The 18,182-nt window shown below is 41.6% G+C and overlaps 1 protein-coding gene across 6 annotated transcripts in view; it reads left to right on the forward strand.

Moving 5' to 3' along the window:
* The window catches only part of ARHGAP6 (Rho GTPase activating protein 6), a 326,136-nt gene that overhangs the window by 249,085 nt on the left and 58,869 nt on the right, over positions 1 to 18,182 (forward strand). For 5 of the 6 annotated variants that reach the window (XM_066982167.1, XM_048066883.2, XM_048066884.2 and 2 more), the window contains one exon: positions 15,102 to 15,261. In XM_066982167.1, the coding sequence (XP_066838268.1) occupies positions 15,102 to 15,261 (160 nt within the window). Of the gene's footprint in view, positions 1 to 3,803; positions 4,274 to 15,101; positions 15,262 to 18,182 lie in introns of those variants that run through there. The other variant, XM_013191533.3, reaches the window with a different exon arrangement.

An 18,182-nucleotide genomic window follows, 5' to 3' on the forward strand; every position in this document is an offset into this window, starting at 1 on the left:
TTCACATGCCTGAGGAGCAGGGCCTTGGTTACAAGCTTCATTGATGCCCGGGGTCACAATTTTCAGAAACAGCACTTGGAGCCTTGTAGATATTTGTGTGGTGTTATGTACAGGCAGGTGCTGACAGCTCTTCCCTGATAGCTTTACGTGTTGTGAGAGCTGAGCGAGGCTCTCGCTGCCCCTCTTCTCACCAAGTGCTCCTTCAAGATCCAGTGCATCATTTTCCAAAACATCGTTTGAATCCGTAGCTCTGTGCGCGCTACTTTTGCCGGCGGGAGATGTAAACATGCCCAAAGATGGGAGTTTTTGCCATTGTGATTCAACCACGAGCAACGTATGGGCTGGAACGGCAGTTACACCGCTACCTAACACCACCGCTCACAGCACGTGGAGTGTAAAACCTTTATAAATGGAAAAAGCACCATGCAGCTTTTATAAAAGCAAAGTTGTGAAGTGGGTATATTTTTCAGGATATCCCAGTGACTCAGAGTATGTTTGACGGGTTTCAAAGGTCTCAAACAGAGGAAAAAATAGAGTGTGCTCTTGTGCTCTTCAGCCGTTCCTCAGAGATGACAGCAGCACTAGCACATCCGAGCAAAGCCCGTTTCAGGTCTGGGAGCGCTCCTTCTTCCAAGCTTTTACCCATGTCCCCACAACTCCTCACAAGGCCTTCCTTTTCTAGAAACAGGGATTCTGCTGCTACAAGTTATCTGTTTTAGTTTCTCTCACAATATAGGTTTTTATGAGATCCTAGTACAACTTGTCAGAGTACTTATGTTAGCTCTTTTGGAGCCATCAGTTTCTGCTAACAGCACTTAAAAGTATGAGATAAAAAGTGTGAGCTAAATACGTTTAATTGCTATTTACTGGCTTCCTGCATTTTATCAGAAAATGCATCTCTGAGACATGCAGACAGTCTCTACATGGGGTGTCTTGTGGCTACTGGGCCAGACAGCACAGATATGTGCCTCTTTTGCATATGCAACTTGCTGCCACTTCTATATTTTCACAGGTCTTAGGAACACATCAAATATAAAGCTAAGTGAGGTGGTTGTACTTCTGTTACTTATTTTTGTTTTCGGATGAACTGTGTCACCAAAGCTTAACATGTATGTCTTTGCATGACTGTGGATGTCCAGTTTATCTCTGGGGCTCCCCAGTACAATTCAGAAGGATCCAAGAAAGACTGGAGTAGCATTTTTTCAGTTACTTTAAAAAAAATAAAAATAAAAAAAAAAAAGGAAAGTGTTTTTATTTAAAATACCACTGCCACTTCCCCTGGAAGCCATCCTGCAGATTTTTAATGCCCCAGGTTCTTTCCAATGAGCCTTAAGGGATGTTCATCCCTCACAGCATGCTGTGAGGTGAAGGAAGGGATCTGTCGTGAGAGCCCTTGCTCAGGGTGGGAAAGGTAGCCAAGCATGCCAGCCCCTTGAATTACAGCTCCCACGAGGCACACCAGTGGGGTTTTGAGTGAAAACATCTTCTTTCTTAGCTACAAACTTCTTTGAACTTTTTGACCAAGCCATACATTTTTCCACAGAAAACATATTTTTCATGACTGTTTTTTAAGACAGAACCCTGATTTTCCACTGAAAAAAAAATGAGATTTTAGGTCAATTATATTTCTGAAGCTATTTTTGACAGTCCCTTGGGGCTTTTGTGGCCAGCTTTGGTCACTGGTGTAACAAGAGATCAGCCAGAGGAATTCTCGGCTGCGTGCTAATTTGGTTCTCTTAATCTTGCACCCCTCCGGGGTGAGAGTCAGGTCCTTGGAATTTTGCATAATTAAGAAGCAAATTAAAAAGTCACGTACTGCTTATCTGTGAACGATGAAGTTACAATCTCAGAATCAGTTGATCGCTTTCCCCGTGAGAGTTTACCCCAGGCTCAGTTGTAAGTTTTAAGAGGAATATTTTTGAGTGCTCTGGGAAGAAATTAAAAAAAAAAAGTAAATAACAGAATAACTTAATTTTTCTCCATTTTTTGGTGATCGGTTTTATTTTCTATAGCCTCTCCATATACTGTGAACATTTTCTGTTTATAACATAAGATTCAGTCATGGGTAGCATTTTTTTTAAATACAAAGCTGTGCATTACTGAAAAAAGTACTTTGAGACGGGAAAAAAGAAATCCCTAGATATGCTGGCAGCTAACACAAATGTATTAATGATGCAAAAATAAGATGTCTATGTGAAGCTGGTGTACCCCAAAGGACCTTTAATATTTTGGTGAAGAGCACTGTTACTGACTGAATAGTCTGAAAAACCCTGGTTTAAAGCAGAACTCAGCACGTATCGCTGGACTGCTCAGTTTCTGAGAAGGAAACCCTTGCTGTCAACAAGTAGTTCCAATAAATATTATTATTTATTTATTTATTTTTAACCGTGGTAAAGGAACTTAGCCTTGTCTGGAGCTCATAAATACAAAGGGGACAGGCTAAACTGGATTCTTGGCAACCACTCTATTTTGTCTTCCTGCAGGCCACCAGAAAAGGTTGGGGATTTTGATTGCTTGTTTGTAGAGCCTGGAAATGGCAGTTCATTCTTCACGTGGCTCGAGTGAGTTTCTGAATGAGTATATCCCCGTTTCCAGATATGCAAATAACAGAGTTTTATTCATTAGAGGAAATTCAAAAAATAATAACACGAGTTAAGTGGGCTGAAGAAACTTGTTTTTAAAGGAAGATGTCAAGTACCACGAACGTACAGCTGATTAACAAACGTGGATGATTAGCAGGATGCTGATCCCTGGCTACAGCACTTTGAAGAGGAGAGATAAATTTAGCTTCAGCATTCCTCCTTGGTTTATGTTGGGTTGTAAGCACAGTCACTGACAGTACTTGTCTGATAGGGTTATTCACTAGGACAGTTTTTCTTTGGAAATCTCGTTAACTGCCCTGCTTGGTGGTGACACCCTGGTTGTTCTTAGCACCACTCTGCCGTGGGTAGTGTAAAAAGACTGAAAATGAAGGTGAGGAGCTACATGGTTTGAGGATGTGATAATGCCTGATGTAAGAGACACTGAAAACCCTGAGACCTGTCCATTGACTTCTGTGGGCTTTGGGTAGGGCTGACGTCTGATGTCCACATGTGGTGATACCAGACTGGTGGCCACTATGTCCAACCAGAGACCTGTAGCAAATGCTTGGGACCCCTGGGTGCTGCCTTGGGCAGGTCAGTGGCTGCTCAGCCTGCCTAGATGTGGTGGTGATCAGAGGATTTGGGTGGATCTATGGGAAAAAAAATTACACGGTGTCCCTTGCTGTCACCATGACTTGTAGCCAGTGGCTTGTCTTCGGTGAGCAGTCTGACGGAGTGCTAAGCGGCATCAGCTGAGAAACACAGTTGTCACTCTGCACGGTTATTTGTTGAAATGCCACGCAGTGCAGAGCTGCAGTCGAAGTCATTGGTGATTCAGTGTTTGTTTTCCACAAAGCGCCTACGCTGCCTGCCCACGCACTATAGATGACAGCATTCTATATGGGGACTGCAAACGTGACAGACATTGTTTATGAAGCAGCGCCTTTATCAAGTTTTGGTGTTTTGTTGTGTTGTTTTTTTTTTTTTCTTTTTTCCTAGCAAATTGTGCAAAATAGCCTCTGCGTTGCTTGTGTCGAAGCCACGTTGTAAATACAGCTGGTTTGCTTGTTTGAGCAGAAAGTTTTTAAAGGTGTTCAAAAAAGCTGCAAGCTAACTGTGAGAAGGTCAGGCAGAGCACACCAAATGCTGCTCGCTGGGCTCCAAGGAGCAGCAGCAGCTGCTTCCAGCATTCCTGCAGCTCTTCCTAATAGGGAAAGCTTGCGCAGTTACAGCCAGTTTTGAGTTTGCACAGCCATGTGGAAGAGGGATTTTTGAGGGGAGACATGCCCCTTCCTAACCGCTCCTTCTGCTTGCTCCGAACAATTCCTCTGGAACAAGAAGTGGCGAGGTCGGTCGCAGCTTGTCTGCCTCTGTCGCACAGGCGCTGTGTGACACAGCTCTCAGCTGCGCTGGACTCCCAGCCTGCTTCCAGCCAGAGAAAGGAAAGATCAGATTTTCCCCCTAAGATTCATGACAGTAGAAGGCTCTGGCAGCCAAAGGTATCCGGGGAGTCGTAGCTGCTCCAGCTGGGCTCTTTCTCAGACACTCAGTACACTTTTTCAGGACAACTGCATTGTTCTTACCTTAATCTTATTTTACAAAAAGTCGTGGTTGGATTCAAACTTGTAATTCAGATCTGGTTTGGTCAAATGCTGAAGGACACTGAAGACTCAAGAGAACTTAGTTAATGGGTAAGGAAACTGAATAATCTTATACAGGGTGTGGTAGACATAAGTGGGATGGAGAGTATGTGCTGAATGTGGTGGTCGTGGTGATTTGTGTTTTAATTTTTTTTTTTTCTGCTTTAACAAGGTTCAAAGGAAACAGAACAGCTTGACTCTGGGGAAAAGACTGGCACTACCTATCACTTGCCGGGCTCTGGAGATCCAGCAACAAATGGAGAGCCCTCAGATAGTTTATTTTGAGACTAGTTTCTTTGCATGTTTTCATAGTTAGACTAAGAGGAAAGAAACCATGAGACGAGAAGTGGCATTGCATTTTTAAACCAAACTGTATAATTATGCTGATTTCGATTTGAGTGTCTTCGTCAGGTGGTGGCTTGCTTCGAAGTCTGTGGTGCTACGTTTGTTGTGTTCTGCTTTGTGTGTGTATGAAGACCCTAAACCAGGCAGCTGTGAGCAAAATATCCCAGTCAGAAAGGCTTCTTGAAAGCTGATGGCAAGACAGTTACAGCTGCACAGGTTCAGTCTGGCAAACAAGTTTGTGTAAGTGTCAGGTTTTATGGACCTGGCTGTGGTGTTGCTGGATTTCTAAGTTTCAATTAGCTGCACAGAACTAAGCGGAGAATAAGAGCTGTTCATCTTCTGGCTCAGCCCACGAGGAGCTTGTAACTCTAGCAATTGTTTCTGTTTTTCATAACAGTGGGAACTTTATGGGCTATTTTTCCCTCTCTCTGTCCAAAATAAATGTGCTGCTTAAAAACAAAGAAAGAAATCACAGACTCTCTGGCAGGCACACAGTTTGAACTTGGGGTACCTCGGGCTGGAGGGGCAGTTTACAAAATGCACCTTTCTCCTGAGAATTGATGTTGCAGCACAGTGGCTTTATTTACATGGGTCCATTTTACATTTCTGGCTTTGGAATACCACATTTTTAATGAGCCTCCACATTAATAGACAGTGGGGAGAGCAACAACGTGCTCTTTAATGGTCTTTCCAGGTATATATGCCGATCCATCAACCTGACTTATAGCAATATATATTCAGTCAGACCACTTTGTATAGTTCCAGTTCAGCTGAGGTGGTTTCTTAAAGCATTTAAAACTCTTACTTGGCATTTAATTTGGTGGCAGATCAGTAGATGCATATGTGCAAACACAGTATTTTTATATATTAAAAAAAATGCTACAACTGTGCTTCTCAACAAGCTGAGGTAGTGATCTTTGCTGTGCATTGCACGAAGGGAAATACATAGAAAACAAAAAGTAATTATATTGATTAAAATTAATGAGTGGTAGTGGTTGCACAGTCTCCTCTTGGTACTTAAAATAGTTATCTAATTATTAGACTTCTGAATTTTCTGCACCTTCTGAACTTTTCTGTGGAGAATTATGTGTGTGGGGTCTTTAAGAGAGCAATAAAGACACTAAAACAGCTGCTGATGTGAGTAGGAATTTGATATCCCAGATCATAACAAACAAACAAACAAACAAAAACAAAAACAAAAAACACCTCCTCCTCGCAAACCACAATCCCAATGGATGGGTGTGGATTGCCAAAGCATGGCAGCTGGCTTACTGGTGCAGGTTTGTGCCTGGATGCCTGACATGCGCGTGTAGGACAGACAGTGTTTGCATATGTAAACGTAGTGGGAGAGATGAAATCCAAGTGAAAGTGTGGAGTGATTATGTAGCAAATGAAGCATAACCTACTAATCCCTAAAAGCTAATAGTTTACTTTCTACATCTTCAAAATACTCTTGTCCTTGCCTCCAAGTGGCGCTGTGCATGGTCTGTGTCACTAGCAGCTGAAATGGTGTTGATGTTACAAACTCATGACTTGAAGAAAACTCCCTTAAATAAGAAAAGGGCTCATATAACACCTTTATTTCAGCACAGGTTAGAAGCTGACACAGTAACTAATTGTGGCACAATAACCTGAATAACAAACTATTTTTGAAGTGGAGGTGGGTAGTTCACTTGGACCTGGAGACAAACTTCAGTGAAATAATATCCTCTCTGTGAGCAGCAGTATGGGTGAGAGAGGGTGGTGATCATCAGACATGCTCACATTAGCTCTGAGAGTGGCCATTCGTTCACCTGAAGAGTTTGCAAGTCATTCTGGAAGGACCCAGCAGCCTCTGCCAGGGGTATGTACGGTAGTGGGAGCAAATGCTGGAGCACTCCATAGCCTCCTGATGAGGACACGGGCCAGGGATGGGGTGAAGCCTTGGTCCAGCTCCTGCACCAGCTGGATTAGAGCATGCTTGGTCCTGAGCCCTCCATTGTACCTCAATAACCGAGAGCTCTCGCTCTCTTGCTTCTAAATATAAATATTTGGAGATGCGTTGTATTTTTTTCCCATCGACTAAATCAACCCCCCCAGGCAAATAGCATGACTTTCCAACTAAACCTGGTACATAGGTAAGCTGAGTGTCCGTTTTCCACATGTTCAACAAATCTCATTTTCCCTAGACCAAAAAATCCTTTCTTTAAGTAATGTCAGAGTTTATAGAAAAAAACTGTTTTGGACCACTTGAAACAATACAAATAGGGTTTTGTATTGAATTAAAGGCTTTACTACTGTTAGTCAAATCCCAGTCCTTGGAGTTCTGAAATTAATTATTTCATTTCACTTCATAATGAGATTAGAGCTGTACACTCAAGTCAGGTAATACAATTTCTCTGTATCTTGAAACCTCAAAATCCAGAACGTAAACTGAAATACTAACATACATATTTTTAAATCTTGCATGCAATACTCGGGTTGATATGACTTTTGAATCTTTGGAAATGACTGTGTGCGCTCTCTCATACGCATTCTTTCTTTAAAATAGTATGTCATTTACTTCTCTCTGAATTGTTAGGATTTTTTTATACCAAATATAATAGAAATAGATACCATTCCTAGTCTGTTCAAAGCATTCGCTGCAGTCAAATTATTACTTATTACTGGATGCAGAAATTGTTAACTTCTGTGCTGTAGTAGCAGAGATCCCATCAATTTTCCTTTATCCCTGTTTAAAACAAGCCAGAAAGCAGAAGGTGCTTTGTTCGTTTTTGTTTCACAGGGGCATTATCATACTACTCTGGGATGAAAAAAGCTACAAATAGGATGTATGCTTATATTTGTTTAATCCAAGTTGTTTAAGTGCATTTCTCGTGTAGTTTAGGCCTTACATTTTCATATGCTTAATGTCAGCCTTGTTAGGCTTAGGAAAAAGAGCAGTATTTTATATTCAAAATCTCATTTGAGGTCTTCACATTTAATAAGAACTTAACAGAGCACACTGGTCAAGCATTGGAACAGGCTGTCCAGGGAAGCGGTGGAGTCCCAATCTCTGGAGGTATTTAAGAGACGTGTGGATGTGTCACCAAGGGACATGGTGTAGTGGTGGGACTAGGAAGGTCAGTTTGATGGTTAGATTTGATGATCTTGAAGGTTTTTTTCCAACCTGAGTGATTCTATGGGTGCTTCTGTGAGTATGGTATGAATGGAAGTTCTGTAGTGCATCAATGTCTGCAGCGTGTCTTCTGGCTGCGTGGTCTGCTGCATCGAGCAAAGATTACCGTCAGGACTGAGCCCACCTACTTAGGGATTTGGGACAGTGGAAAACATGGGCAGAGCCTAGGGCTTGTTGCTCAGCTTCACAAGCAGGTGAACACGGGGCAGGAACATGTTTATGTTGGTAGCAGAAGCTGGAGCAGGGTCTATTCAAGGCAACTTTGCCACTAAAAATAATAATCATGAAGCTATTGTATCTGATTTTGGGTCAGCTGCCATTAGCTTACAGAGTTCACATTATTGCTGGTCAAGCAGGAAACTTTTTCTTATACTGGAAAAAAACATCACACCAATCTCTCAAAATATGATACGTGAACTGATGAAAGGAATAAATTTTATTCTCTTAATCAGCCAAGGCTGTCCTAGATCTCTTGTGCTGAGATTGCTGAAAACACTGTGGTGTTTTTTTCTTGTTTGTTTGTTTTGTTGTTGGTTTTTTTTCACTTTGGTCTCAGGCGGTATAATTACTTCAGTGTAGCTTGTTACTGCATGCACGTGACAGTTGTGCATGTACTCTCAACCAGCAGCAAAATTCAGACTATTGCAATATGGCTTATTTCCTTTTCACTGACAAAAATGCACAGAAATCTTTTCACGTGAAGTCCAGAAAAGCTTCAGCTACAGTTGGATCTAGGCTTTTTAAGGTGTTCTGTCTCCATTGTGGCACCTCCGCAAAAGTAATCAGCCCCTTTTGTCTTTAATTGTTATTCTTCTGGATCAGTTCCTCCAAAAATGTTGATATTCATTGAAGTAAGGCATTCTGAAAATCTGATCATGTTTTTTTTTGATGCATTTTAAAATACGTTAGTGTTTTGGATGTGTAAAAAGTTCAGTACAGAGTGGACATGTTAGGGATGAATGTTTTGCTAGGCAATACCTTTTTTACATCAGCAATACTTGTTAATGTCAGAAAAGGAATGAAATACATCTCCATTGTATGCAGTTTCTTTTTTTTTTTTTTAAAGGGAATGCTTTTAACTATTCAAAACATGAAATAGTATCCTGAGGCATTTGGAAAACTTGGAGAGGTTGATCACAGAAGAACAGGAAATATTTTTCCCTTTATTTTAACAATTTTAATACCGCTGTGAAAACATGCTCATTCTTCCGCTCCCTGTTTATCCTTAGACTAAAGTTAGAAGGGCTTTTTTTCCTCCCCCGATAAATGGAAATTGCCATTGTAGTATTCTGAAATGTGTTTCCTTACCTGGCCACGGGCTAATGCTGTCTTGCTAGATGAAGTATTTCTGCTGGGGGTGTGCACAGGGTCTGCCCTGTGGGGAACACCAGCCTGCCAGTACCCAAGGGGCTGGCTTGCTGTGCGGAGCACAGATCCTGAGTACCCAGATTTCCAGCTGTCAATCCGCAGCCTTGGGAACAAGACAGGATGCAGCTAGGAGTGAGGAAGTGTTTGTCCGTAGCAATGCCATGATTATATTAACTGCCATTAAATAGCTTTGCAACCTAAAGCGTTGCATACCTAAAGTGTTGCTTTGTGAGGTGTGATGCTTTGCCAAAACTAACAGCTGTACATACATTAACATGCATAAGTACAATAGAGCTTAAGATAAGCCAACTTTAATGCAAGACTCTGAATATCTACACAAGATCATCAGACTGTACTTATTCTATTTCTAGTGGAGGCATTGTATTAATAATTTTTCCACTGATGTCAAAGGGAACAGGATGTCACCCTAGATAATGATGCTAATGAAGTCAGACTTTCTTAATGAAGATTAATTGTTGGGGCCCCATGCTTTATGCATCCGTGTTCACACCCTTCTGCTAAATGCTTCAGCGTCATGCAGTCAGTCTTGTGCTCCTTCGTATTTAGTTACGGAGATGCCATTTTGGCAATCTGAAAGGCTTGTCTCCTTCTGTCATACCAGCAGTCCCTTGGAAGTAGCTGTTTTGACGCCCAATGTGTTTGGAGAAACCAGTCTAGGTTGCATTAGTGTGTAACGGGATCTGGAAACCAAATACCCTACCTGCTGCTCCAGCTGTGCCAGCTTAGAAGAAGCATCTGGAGATAGGGAGGCAGAAAGAGTCAGGCTGCAGCATGCACACACCATCCAGTTGTTTCCTAACTCTTGGTTAATCTGAGGTAATTATTGAGGATGGCTTTAGTAAAGGACTAGACATTTGGTTCTTAATTGTGTGTAATGATGGATATTTTCTGTAGTTTATTCCCCATTCTTGTTACTTCTCGCCCTGCTGGGAGTGGTGCTTTGTGCCCTGGCTTCAGATGAAGGTGAAGGGCCGTGCAGCAATGAAAGGCTGTCATGTCTGAGCAGGGTGTGCTTCACACCAACAGCAACCATGGGGAGGTGAGGAAGACAGGGTTTACGTGCATGCACATCCAGATTGTGCTGCGGGAATACAAACCGTCAAAATCTGAGGGGTTATGGCTGAGGAGGAGTCTGGAAGTAGCTTTAGAGGGAGTTGAAATAAATTACCAGTGTAAGTGAAAGGTTTATGAAGTAGTAATTACAGGCATTTTCATGAAGCTTAAAGAAGTAATTAAGCAAACAGAATTAAGACATTATAATGCTATATTTGCCGTGCTATTTGCAATATAATCTTTTTGTGTGGAAAATTGCTGAACTCTGTTATGTTGGAGCCATATCTGGCTACAAGCACGTGGCTAAGTGTTGCTAGGGTAGGAGAAAAACAAGTAGGTATAATTGGTTTTGATCTTAGTGGTTTCAAATGGATTTCAGCAAAAGACTAATGAAAAGTAGACGACTAATCTGATAATGGCATTTACCTAAATGAGTACAGACTAAAGTCATTAGCATTGACAATAATGCAGTAAGATAAAAATTGCTTTCTGCATCTTACGTTAAAATACTGTATTATTGAAAACTGCTACGTGTGGGGTTCTTATTTCCCACGATTCACATGGCTCATGAAGGCTTAAAGCTCTACGGTGAGCAACAGAGGTAATGGCCAGTGGATTTGTATCCACATTCCGGATTCCTTGCAGTATTTGCCAACCAGTGTTTGTATTGTACGAAGGATAGAAGAACAGGACTTTGCTAACAAACAACTGAAAGGCTGCGTGTTGGAGGCTCAGGGGAAAGAGGTCAAGTACACAAGAATAGCCTACACATGCTTAAGAGTAATTTAAGCGCGTAGTGTTACTTAAGTCAGGATGTACCACTTGGGGTTTTTTTCAGAGCCACTGGACACCCAACCCCTAAAGAAAACATTTGTTTGAAAGAATATCAGTAAAGCTGCAGTCTGCATCTTGTTAAAATGTGCTTATGACGGTGGACAAGAAATATGGGAAAAGTGGACACATTTTTCAAAGGCACAAGATGCAGTTAATCATTCATCTCCTCTGCTGAGTCATTTGCTCTGGTATTTTAGTTACTTACCCGATAAGTGAACTCCTCGGTTCAGTGGAGGAAAGATGCTGGACGTTAGTGGGAGGGCCAGAGAGAAGAATGCAATTGAAGCTGCAGACTTGTGAGGGAAAAGAAATGACTGGTTGGCAGAAGAAATTGGAGAAGGCTTCTAGTCTGGTCAAGGTTTCGTAGAAGTCAATTATGAAAGCACCCTTGCAATTAGTAGTTTGTGTCCTATCAGGCTGATCACTTTATCCCAGAGCAATATTCCTGTTTATATTCTTCTTTGTTGTTTATTTTTCTTCTTGGTGATGGAAGGTCCATTTGCAGATCATGTTTTAACTAGTCCTACAGTCTAAATAGTAGAGAAAAATACTGTAGCTGTGTATGTATGTTTGAACACATATGCAGGGCATGGACTTCAAAAACAAGTCACCCTGACTTGATGCTTTAAAATCTTCTCTTAAGCTTCTGCAAGGAGCTACGTCAAGCTATTAGTTGAAGGAGGCTGATGAAATGTGCCTCCTCATATGAAGAAAGAAATGGAAAATGTTCTCTGTGTTTGTCCTACCCTGTTCCTCCCATACAGCAGAGAAAAGCTTTAGGCAGATGGGATTCATGTAAACGCACTAGTTCCCCTTCTCAAAGGGATCTTGACTTTTCTGAACCTCTCCCAAGCCTGGCTGATTTTGCAGTAATTTACAGGCTGCATGTAAAAGTTCCACAGAGCATTAGAAGGAAGAGGACGCTTTCAAGTTACCTTGTGTCCCACAAAGCCTAGGAATCTATGAATAGATTAAAACATAAAATATTGTGTTTTGGCTCAAAGAAGACTGATATTTGTTTGCCAAATAAAACAGAGTTTTTCAAGGAAGCATTTCTTGAGTGTCTTCTTTAGCAGATGAGGAGATTCTATTGGCCCTAACACGTGATCTTCCAAAAATATTTCAGTTAATTACTTGTGTTCCATTAGCATAGTAAAAACCTATGTTAATGTGACCTAGCAGAGATTTTATCAAACACATCAAGTGTAAAAGAAGAATGCCTTCTGAAATGCACAGAAACTGGGCAGAGTGATTCCAAACAGCAATAAAGCTGTTTAACGATCTGTCGTGGCGTTCGAGGATGCAGAGTTTGCATCCGACCATTTTTAGCCAACGAGAGATGAGCTGGTGAGTGCCGGGGGATGTTCTGGGAACTTGAAGACTGCCAGAATAAAAATCATGGTTGACCTCATAACCTTGTCAGGGGCTTTCTTCTTTTGCTTGGTTGTAAACACTTGACCTGTTTAAAAAATATATGTATATATTAATTGCACTCATATTAAGGCAAAATTAGCCTGGGTAAGTTTCCTGAGACAGTGCTGGGTTGGCTGATTTGCTCGAATAAAGCAGCACAGCTCTGCAAAGAGGCTTTGGGGTCCCAAACACAGAATCTTGATTCTGTGCTGTCCTGGAGCTAGCAAGCACTGTTGTTCAGGGTTAAACTCCCGTGGCTGGGTCTAACAACTGAGCTGTGGCATTGCAGTGGTGCAGCTTTCTGCTTGCTGTTACAACGATAACTCTGAGATGAGGCAGAGAATGCAGTTACTTCCAGTTAGATTTGCCCATGGTAATTTTTATTTGAAAAAGAGCATTAATTTGGGTGTCCATGCAAAATCCCATTTAAATAATATTTGTGTAACTTATGGTAATTCGTAAAAGCCCCATCTACCCCCTTGGTTTTGTGCTCTACAGGAAATAGAACATGCCCTAAATCACCTGCAGTCTGCATAAGCTGTTACCTCATCATTTTCTAAGGGGTATCATTCATACCTCCAATTTCTGTTTCAAAATTAAAATATCCCAGTTATGTCTACCAGAAAAATGTCTACCAGTGATATTTTTATTTATGAAAATGCTCATCTCAGAGAAATAGATAAGATAAAAATCTTGCAAGCTCTACCCTAAAAACCCGTATTTCTCTCTTTGTACCAGCTTGACTGTAGAACATTCTGTACATGATATGTTCGTGAGGATTGAATTGCATACTTCTGTAGTTGTAAAGTTTTCTTTCTTCTGCATTATCAGGATTGGAAAGGAATTAGTTTCTTAGTATACATTGTCTGGTGGTAGATTCTGTTCTTGATCACTTTTAACTATAAATGACAACAGCTTTTTAAAAAATGTAAACATTTACTTGCAGTTTTGCAAATTAGGCTTACATGAATCTTGCTGCTTTGGTTTCACTTGAGTTAAGCTAGTCAGCTTGGCTTGTGTCGTCTTGTAAACTTTTAGTTTGATACTACTAAATCCAGCTTGTGAGGCTGTAGAAGAGGATGAGGTGAAGGAGCAAAAAAAAGGACAAATTCAAAGTAATTGATTCCAGTGCTAGTGCAAAAGTTTACTTATGTGGTCCATGTAAATATTGATATCATTCATTGAGTGTACAGATATACAGTTGTTCAGATCAAAGAAACAGTGTCATTTATCACAGTAACCAAGTGACTTGCAAAAAATATTATGAAATAAAGCTCCTTGATGAACTCAAATATATTTTGCACATCATAAGAAAATGTTTCCAATGTGTCATTCTTTTGATCTATACTGCTAGATGATGCTGCATATTTGTGAATGATCTTGTCTCTTGTATATGTGAATACACACACACACGTCATAGGTACATATAAATAGGTACATACATGTTCACAATATCATATGGAAAGGCTTGCACAAAGGTATTTCCGTACATTAGGATGCATAGCTGCTGAATACAATGAAATGTTACTAATCCTTCAGCCAATGTCTTTAAAAGTCAGAGGTCATCCTTTGACTCTAGACGTGTGTATAGAATAGATGAATTATAAGTGATGGTGAAAAATGAGCATGCAGTGAAGGTACAGATATTGAAGTTTAAACTAAAAATAGGCATTTACAATGAAAGTGAAGTTTGTTAATTGCAAGCCTGCTATGCTGTGATGAAGGGCAGGCTGGTGGATTTGTCTTTACACCTCAGCTGATGTAAATCAGAGTTCTTTCACTATCTACACCTACATCAAGTTATACCTACTGACAGGTTTGATGTTTATTTTTTAGTACAGCTATAATGAAAAACAAATTCTTTCCCTCCTTGCAGACATGTGCTGTTTGATGATGCTTTGATGAATACTGAAATTCTTGCTTGAAGTTAATTGTCAGTCTTTAAGCTTCCTTATGTGCTTGCACTTACGTTTGAATGATGATTACTTCTCTCACCTGAGCTAAATACTAGCTAAGAGAATAGCTGTTTGTATATGTCATCCCAGGTGGGAGATAAAACATCTAAAGCTTTTGATTTGATTTCCAAACATAATTGGTACCTTACAGAGATGTAGCATATCTCATGTTGTTTTATTGTATAAATTGTAACACATACATTATAATGGCTTTTCAAAAATGTGAAACACCTTATCCTTTAGTCAATCTTGATCTGAACACAGTCATGTCATAAGGATGGGAGTGGGATTAGCAGGCTGGGAGAGATAAGATGTGTGTTGTCCATGGACCTGTAAAGGTCTATATGCCTGTATGCTCAGGGAAGAGAATGAAGTGACGACCAAGTACCATACAGCACAACCAAACTGGGAAAAGCAGACAAGTTTGTTTTGTTTTGTTTTGTGTTCTCCTGCTTTGTGCTTTTGGTTACTGGAATCCTAGTGTTTTTGCAACAATGCTTGCTTAAATGTTTTCAGGCAGAATTGACTTTTTGTTTTGCATGTCTGTACTCCTTTTAAGGAATGCTGGTCTTAGGAAAACAAAGATATTTGAAAGGTTAGAGATGTCCAAGAAAATGGCCTTTTAGAAAAAGAGGACCTGTGTTGTTTTTCCTTGCAGTAGAAGAGATGGTTATGTTTATTAAACTGTGCGTACCATATGATGCTTCATATTTTCCCATTTGATTTCCTGTAGGGTGATTTCACTTGGAACAGCATGTCAGGGCGCAGTGTTCGGCTGAAGTCAGTTCCCGTTCAAAGCCTCTCTGAGCTGGAGCGCGCTCGGCTACAGGAAGTGGCTTTTTATCAGCTGCAGCAGGACTATGACCTGGGCTGTCAGATTGCTATCCCCAAAGGTAAGGGCTCGATAAACCATTTCTATTTAGCTTGCTAAGCCTCCTCTTCGTAAGCCATTGACTTCATACCACAGTAATAAATGGGAGAAAACACTACATTGTTTATTCCACAGACATTGTCTTCTGTTTCATTTTTGTTTAAACACTGGAACTGTGCAAAAATGACTGGTAATGTTGTTTGTCTGTTATGTCCAGCTCAGGCCACCTGGGGTGGGATCATCTGATCAAGGACAGATGCCTAAAGAGCAGATAATCTAAATCAGACCTATTTGTTCTAGGATCCCTTGATACTCAGTTAAAAGAAAAAGGCTTTTTGCACTTCCTCGCATCCAAACGTACACATCTATGTAGGTCAGATAGGTCATACCCTAGAAGTGATTTTTCAGTTCTGTATTGGCTCTGAAGAAAGCCAAGCATCACTAGTTCAGGCATCTGCATCAAATAAAGTGAATCCCAGTCAAGTTTTACTCAAGACAGTGGTGATTATTTCCTAGAAAAAAAAATATAATTTCCAGTATATAACACTGAACACTTAAAGAACAGGAGATTACCTGAAAAGCAGAAGCTCAGCTGTCAGAATCCTGATGCAAGGTAACCACACGTAGACCTATGCTTAGGTTACTGTGGCAGAGATCTAAACCTCACTAGAAGTAATAGGAAAGTTTCCGTTGTTTGCTATGGGCTGTAGATCAAGCCTAGCAAAGATAGCTGTTGTGCTATCATATGGTCATCTGCAAATCTCTTTCCTGTTTTCGCTATTTTGTTTGTTTACTTCCACTTGTGTACTAATTTGTGGAATAGGAAGAGACCACTGAATTCTAACCTTTGGATAACCTGAGGTATTGCGTGCCGGCACATACATAGTGTTGCCATAGGACCAGTTTTTGAAGGAATCAAAGTTAAGCAGAAAAATATTTTCTGGTCATTTAAAATAATGGTGTGGAAAGGAACAAATTGAAATACATCAGCCTGGGTGTTCTTCAGCTTTGTAGGATCTGCAGAAAACTCCTTCCAAAAACAACATAGCCAGCTTACCATATACAGGACAGCATCAGCTTGTAGTGAGAAGGATACAATCAATTTCTTCAAGCCCTTCCACAACTCCTCAGTCCCTCAAAAATATTCCATCAATGTGAAAACAATTTTACAGAACATTCAAATGAGCAACTGGATTACTAAGGGTACTGCAATATTTTTTGGTGGTCTAAACTGCCACTGGCAGTACTAGTGGGAGATGAATATACATATGTTGGGTTTACATGGTCAGGTGTTGGTAGGGGTGAGAGGCTGTAGGGTGGCCTCTGTGAGCAGAGCCCAGCAGCTGCCCCAGGTCAGACCAGAGCCAGCTCCAGCCAGCTCCAAAAGGGACCCGCTGCTGACCAGAGCTGAGCCAGGGAGCGATGCTGGGTGGGCCTCTGGGGAAGCAAATATAAGATGGGAAAAAATCTGCTGTGTGACAGCAGCTAGGAGAGAGAGGAGTGAGAAAATATAAGAGAAGCAGCCCTGCAGCCCCCCAGGTCAGTGCAGCAGGAGGGCAGGAGGTGCTCCAGGCAGGCAGCAGCAGTTCCCCTGCGGCCTGTGGAGAGGCCCCTGGTGGAGCAGGCTGTCCCCCTGCAGCCCATGGGTCCCACACGGAGCATATCTCCACGCTGCAGCCCGTGGAGGAGCCCCCGGTGGAGCAGGTGGATGTGGCCTGGAGGAGGCTGCGGCCCATGGAGAGCCCCCGCAGGAGCAGGCCCCGGGCCGGAGCTGCAGCCCGTGGAGAGGAGCCCACGCAGGAGCAGGGGGTCTGGGGGGAGCTGCCGCCTGTGGGGGACCCGTGCTGGAGCAGTTTGCTCCTGGGGGATGGATGGAGCTTGTGGTACGGAGCCATGTGGGAGGAGTTCTTGAAGAGCTGATGCCTGTGGGAAGCCACCACATTACTACAACACATATTCTTCACAAGTATTACTTCCTTAAATTCTCCACAACTATTACATTCTTAGACAATGCCCAGTCCATGTTTGGCCCATTACTTCTCTCAACTGTCATCCTTATCTCAAATTCCTTGAGCTCCACATTGGGCGCCAAAAAGGATGGAGGTAATACCATCCGAGACAGTAGGGTATGTATATTCATATTCAGAAACTTTGAGCTTTGGAGAATGAATACTATATATATGTGCTCCTAACTTTTCCTGCTGGGGGTGTCACAAAAGAGTAACCAACTGGGAAAGCGAGGATCTCAGCCTAGCCAACCTAGCCTTCCTTTGCACAATCCTTTGGAGTCACAGGCAATTGTCTGTAAGCACACTGGCTTACAGACTAGGACCTGCTGAATCGTTCAGTTTCAGATCACACACAAGAACAGTTTTTGTAGCGTAGAATAGAATAGTTCAGCTGGAAGGGACTTTTAAAAATCATCTAGTCCAACTGCCTAACTACTTCATGGCTAACCAAAAGTTAAAGCATATTACTGAGGGCATTGTTCAAATGCCTCTTGAACACTGACAGGCAGGAGGCATCAAGCACCACACTAGGAACCCTGTTCCAGTGTTTGACCACCCTCACAGCAAAGAATATTTTTCCTAATATTTGATCTCAACCTCTCTGGCACAGCTTTGTACCATTCCCATGCTGTGCCATCGGTTCCCAGGAGCAGAGGCTAATGCCTCTCTCTGTGCTTCCCCTTCTCAGGACATGGCAGAGAGCAGTGAAGTCACCTCTTGGCCTCAGTTTCTCCAGAATGATGCCATGAGGGACAGTATCAAAGGCCTTACTAAAATCCAGAAAGATTCCCTTGGATTCCTTTCATCCACCAAGCAGGCAACCTTATCAGAGGAGATCAGATTACTAAGGTGTGACTTTCCCTTCATGAATCTATGTTGACTATGCCTTATAATAGCTTTGTTCTTTAACTGACTGACATATATGTGTTTTCAC

Source organism: Anser cygnoides, chromosome 1 (genome assembly GCF_040182565.1).
Source record: "Anser cygnoides isolate HZ-2024a breed goose chromosome 1, Taihu_goose_T2T_genome, whole genome shotgun sequence".
NCBI classification, from domain to species: Eukaryota; Metazoa; Chordata; class Aves; order Anseriformes; family Anatidae; genus Anser; species Anser cygnoides.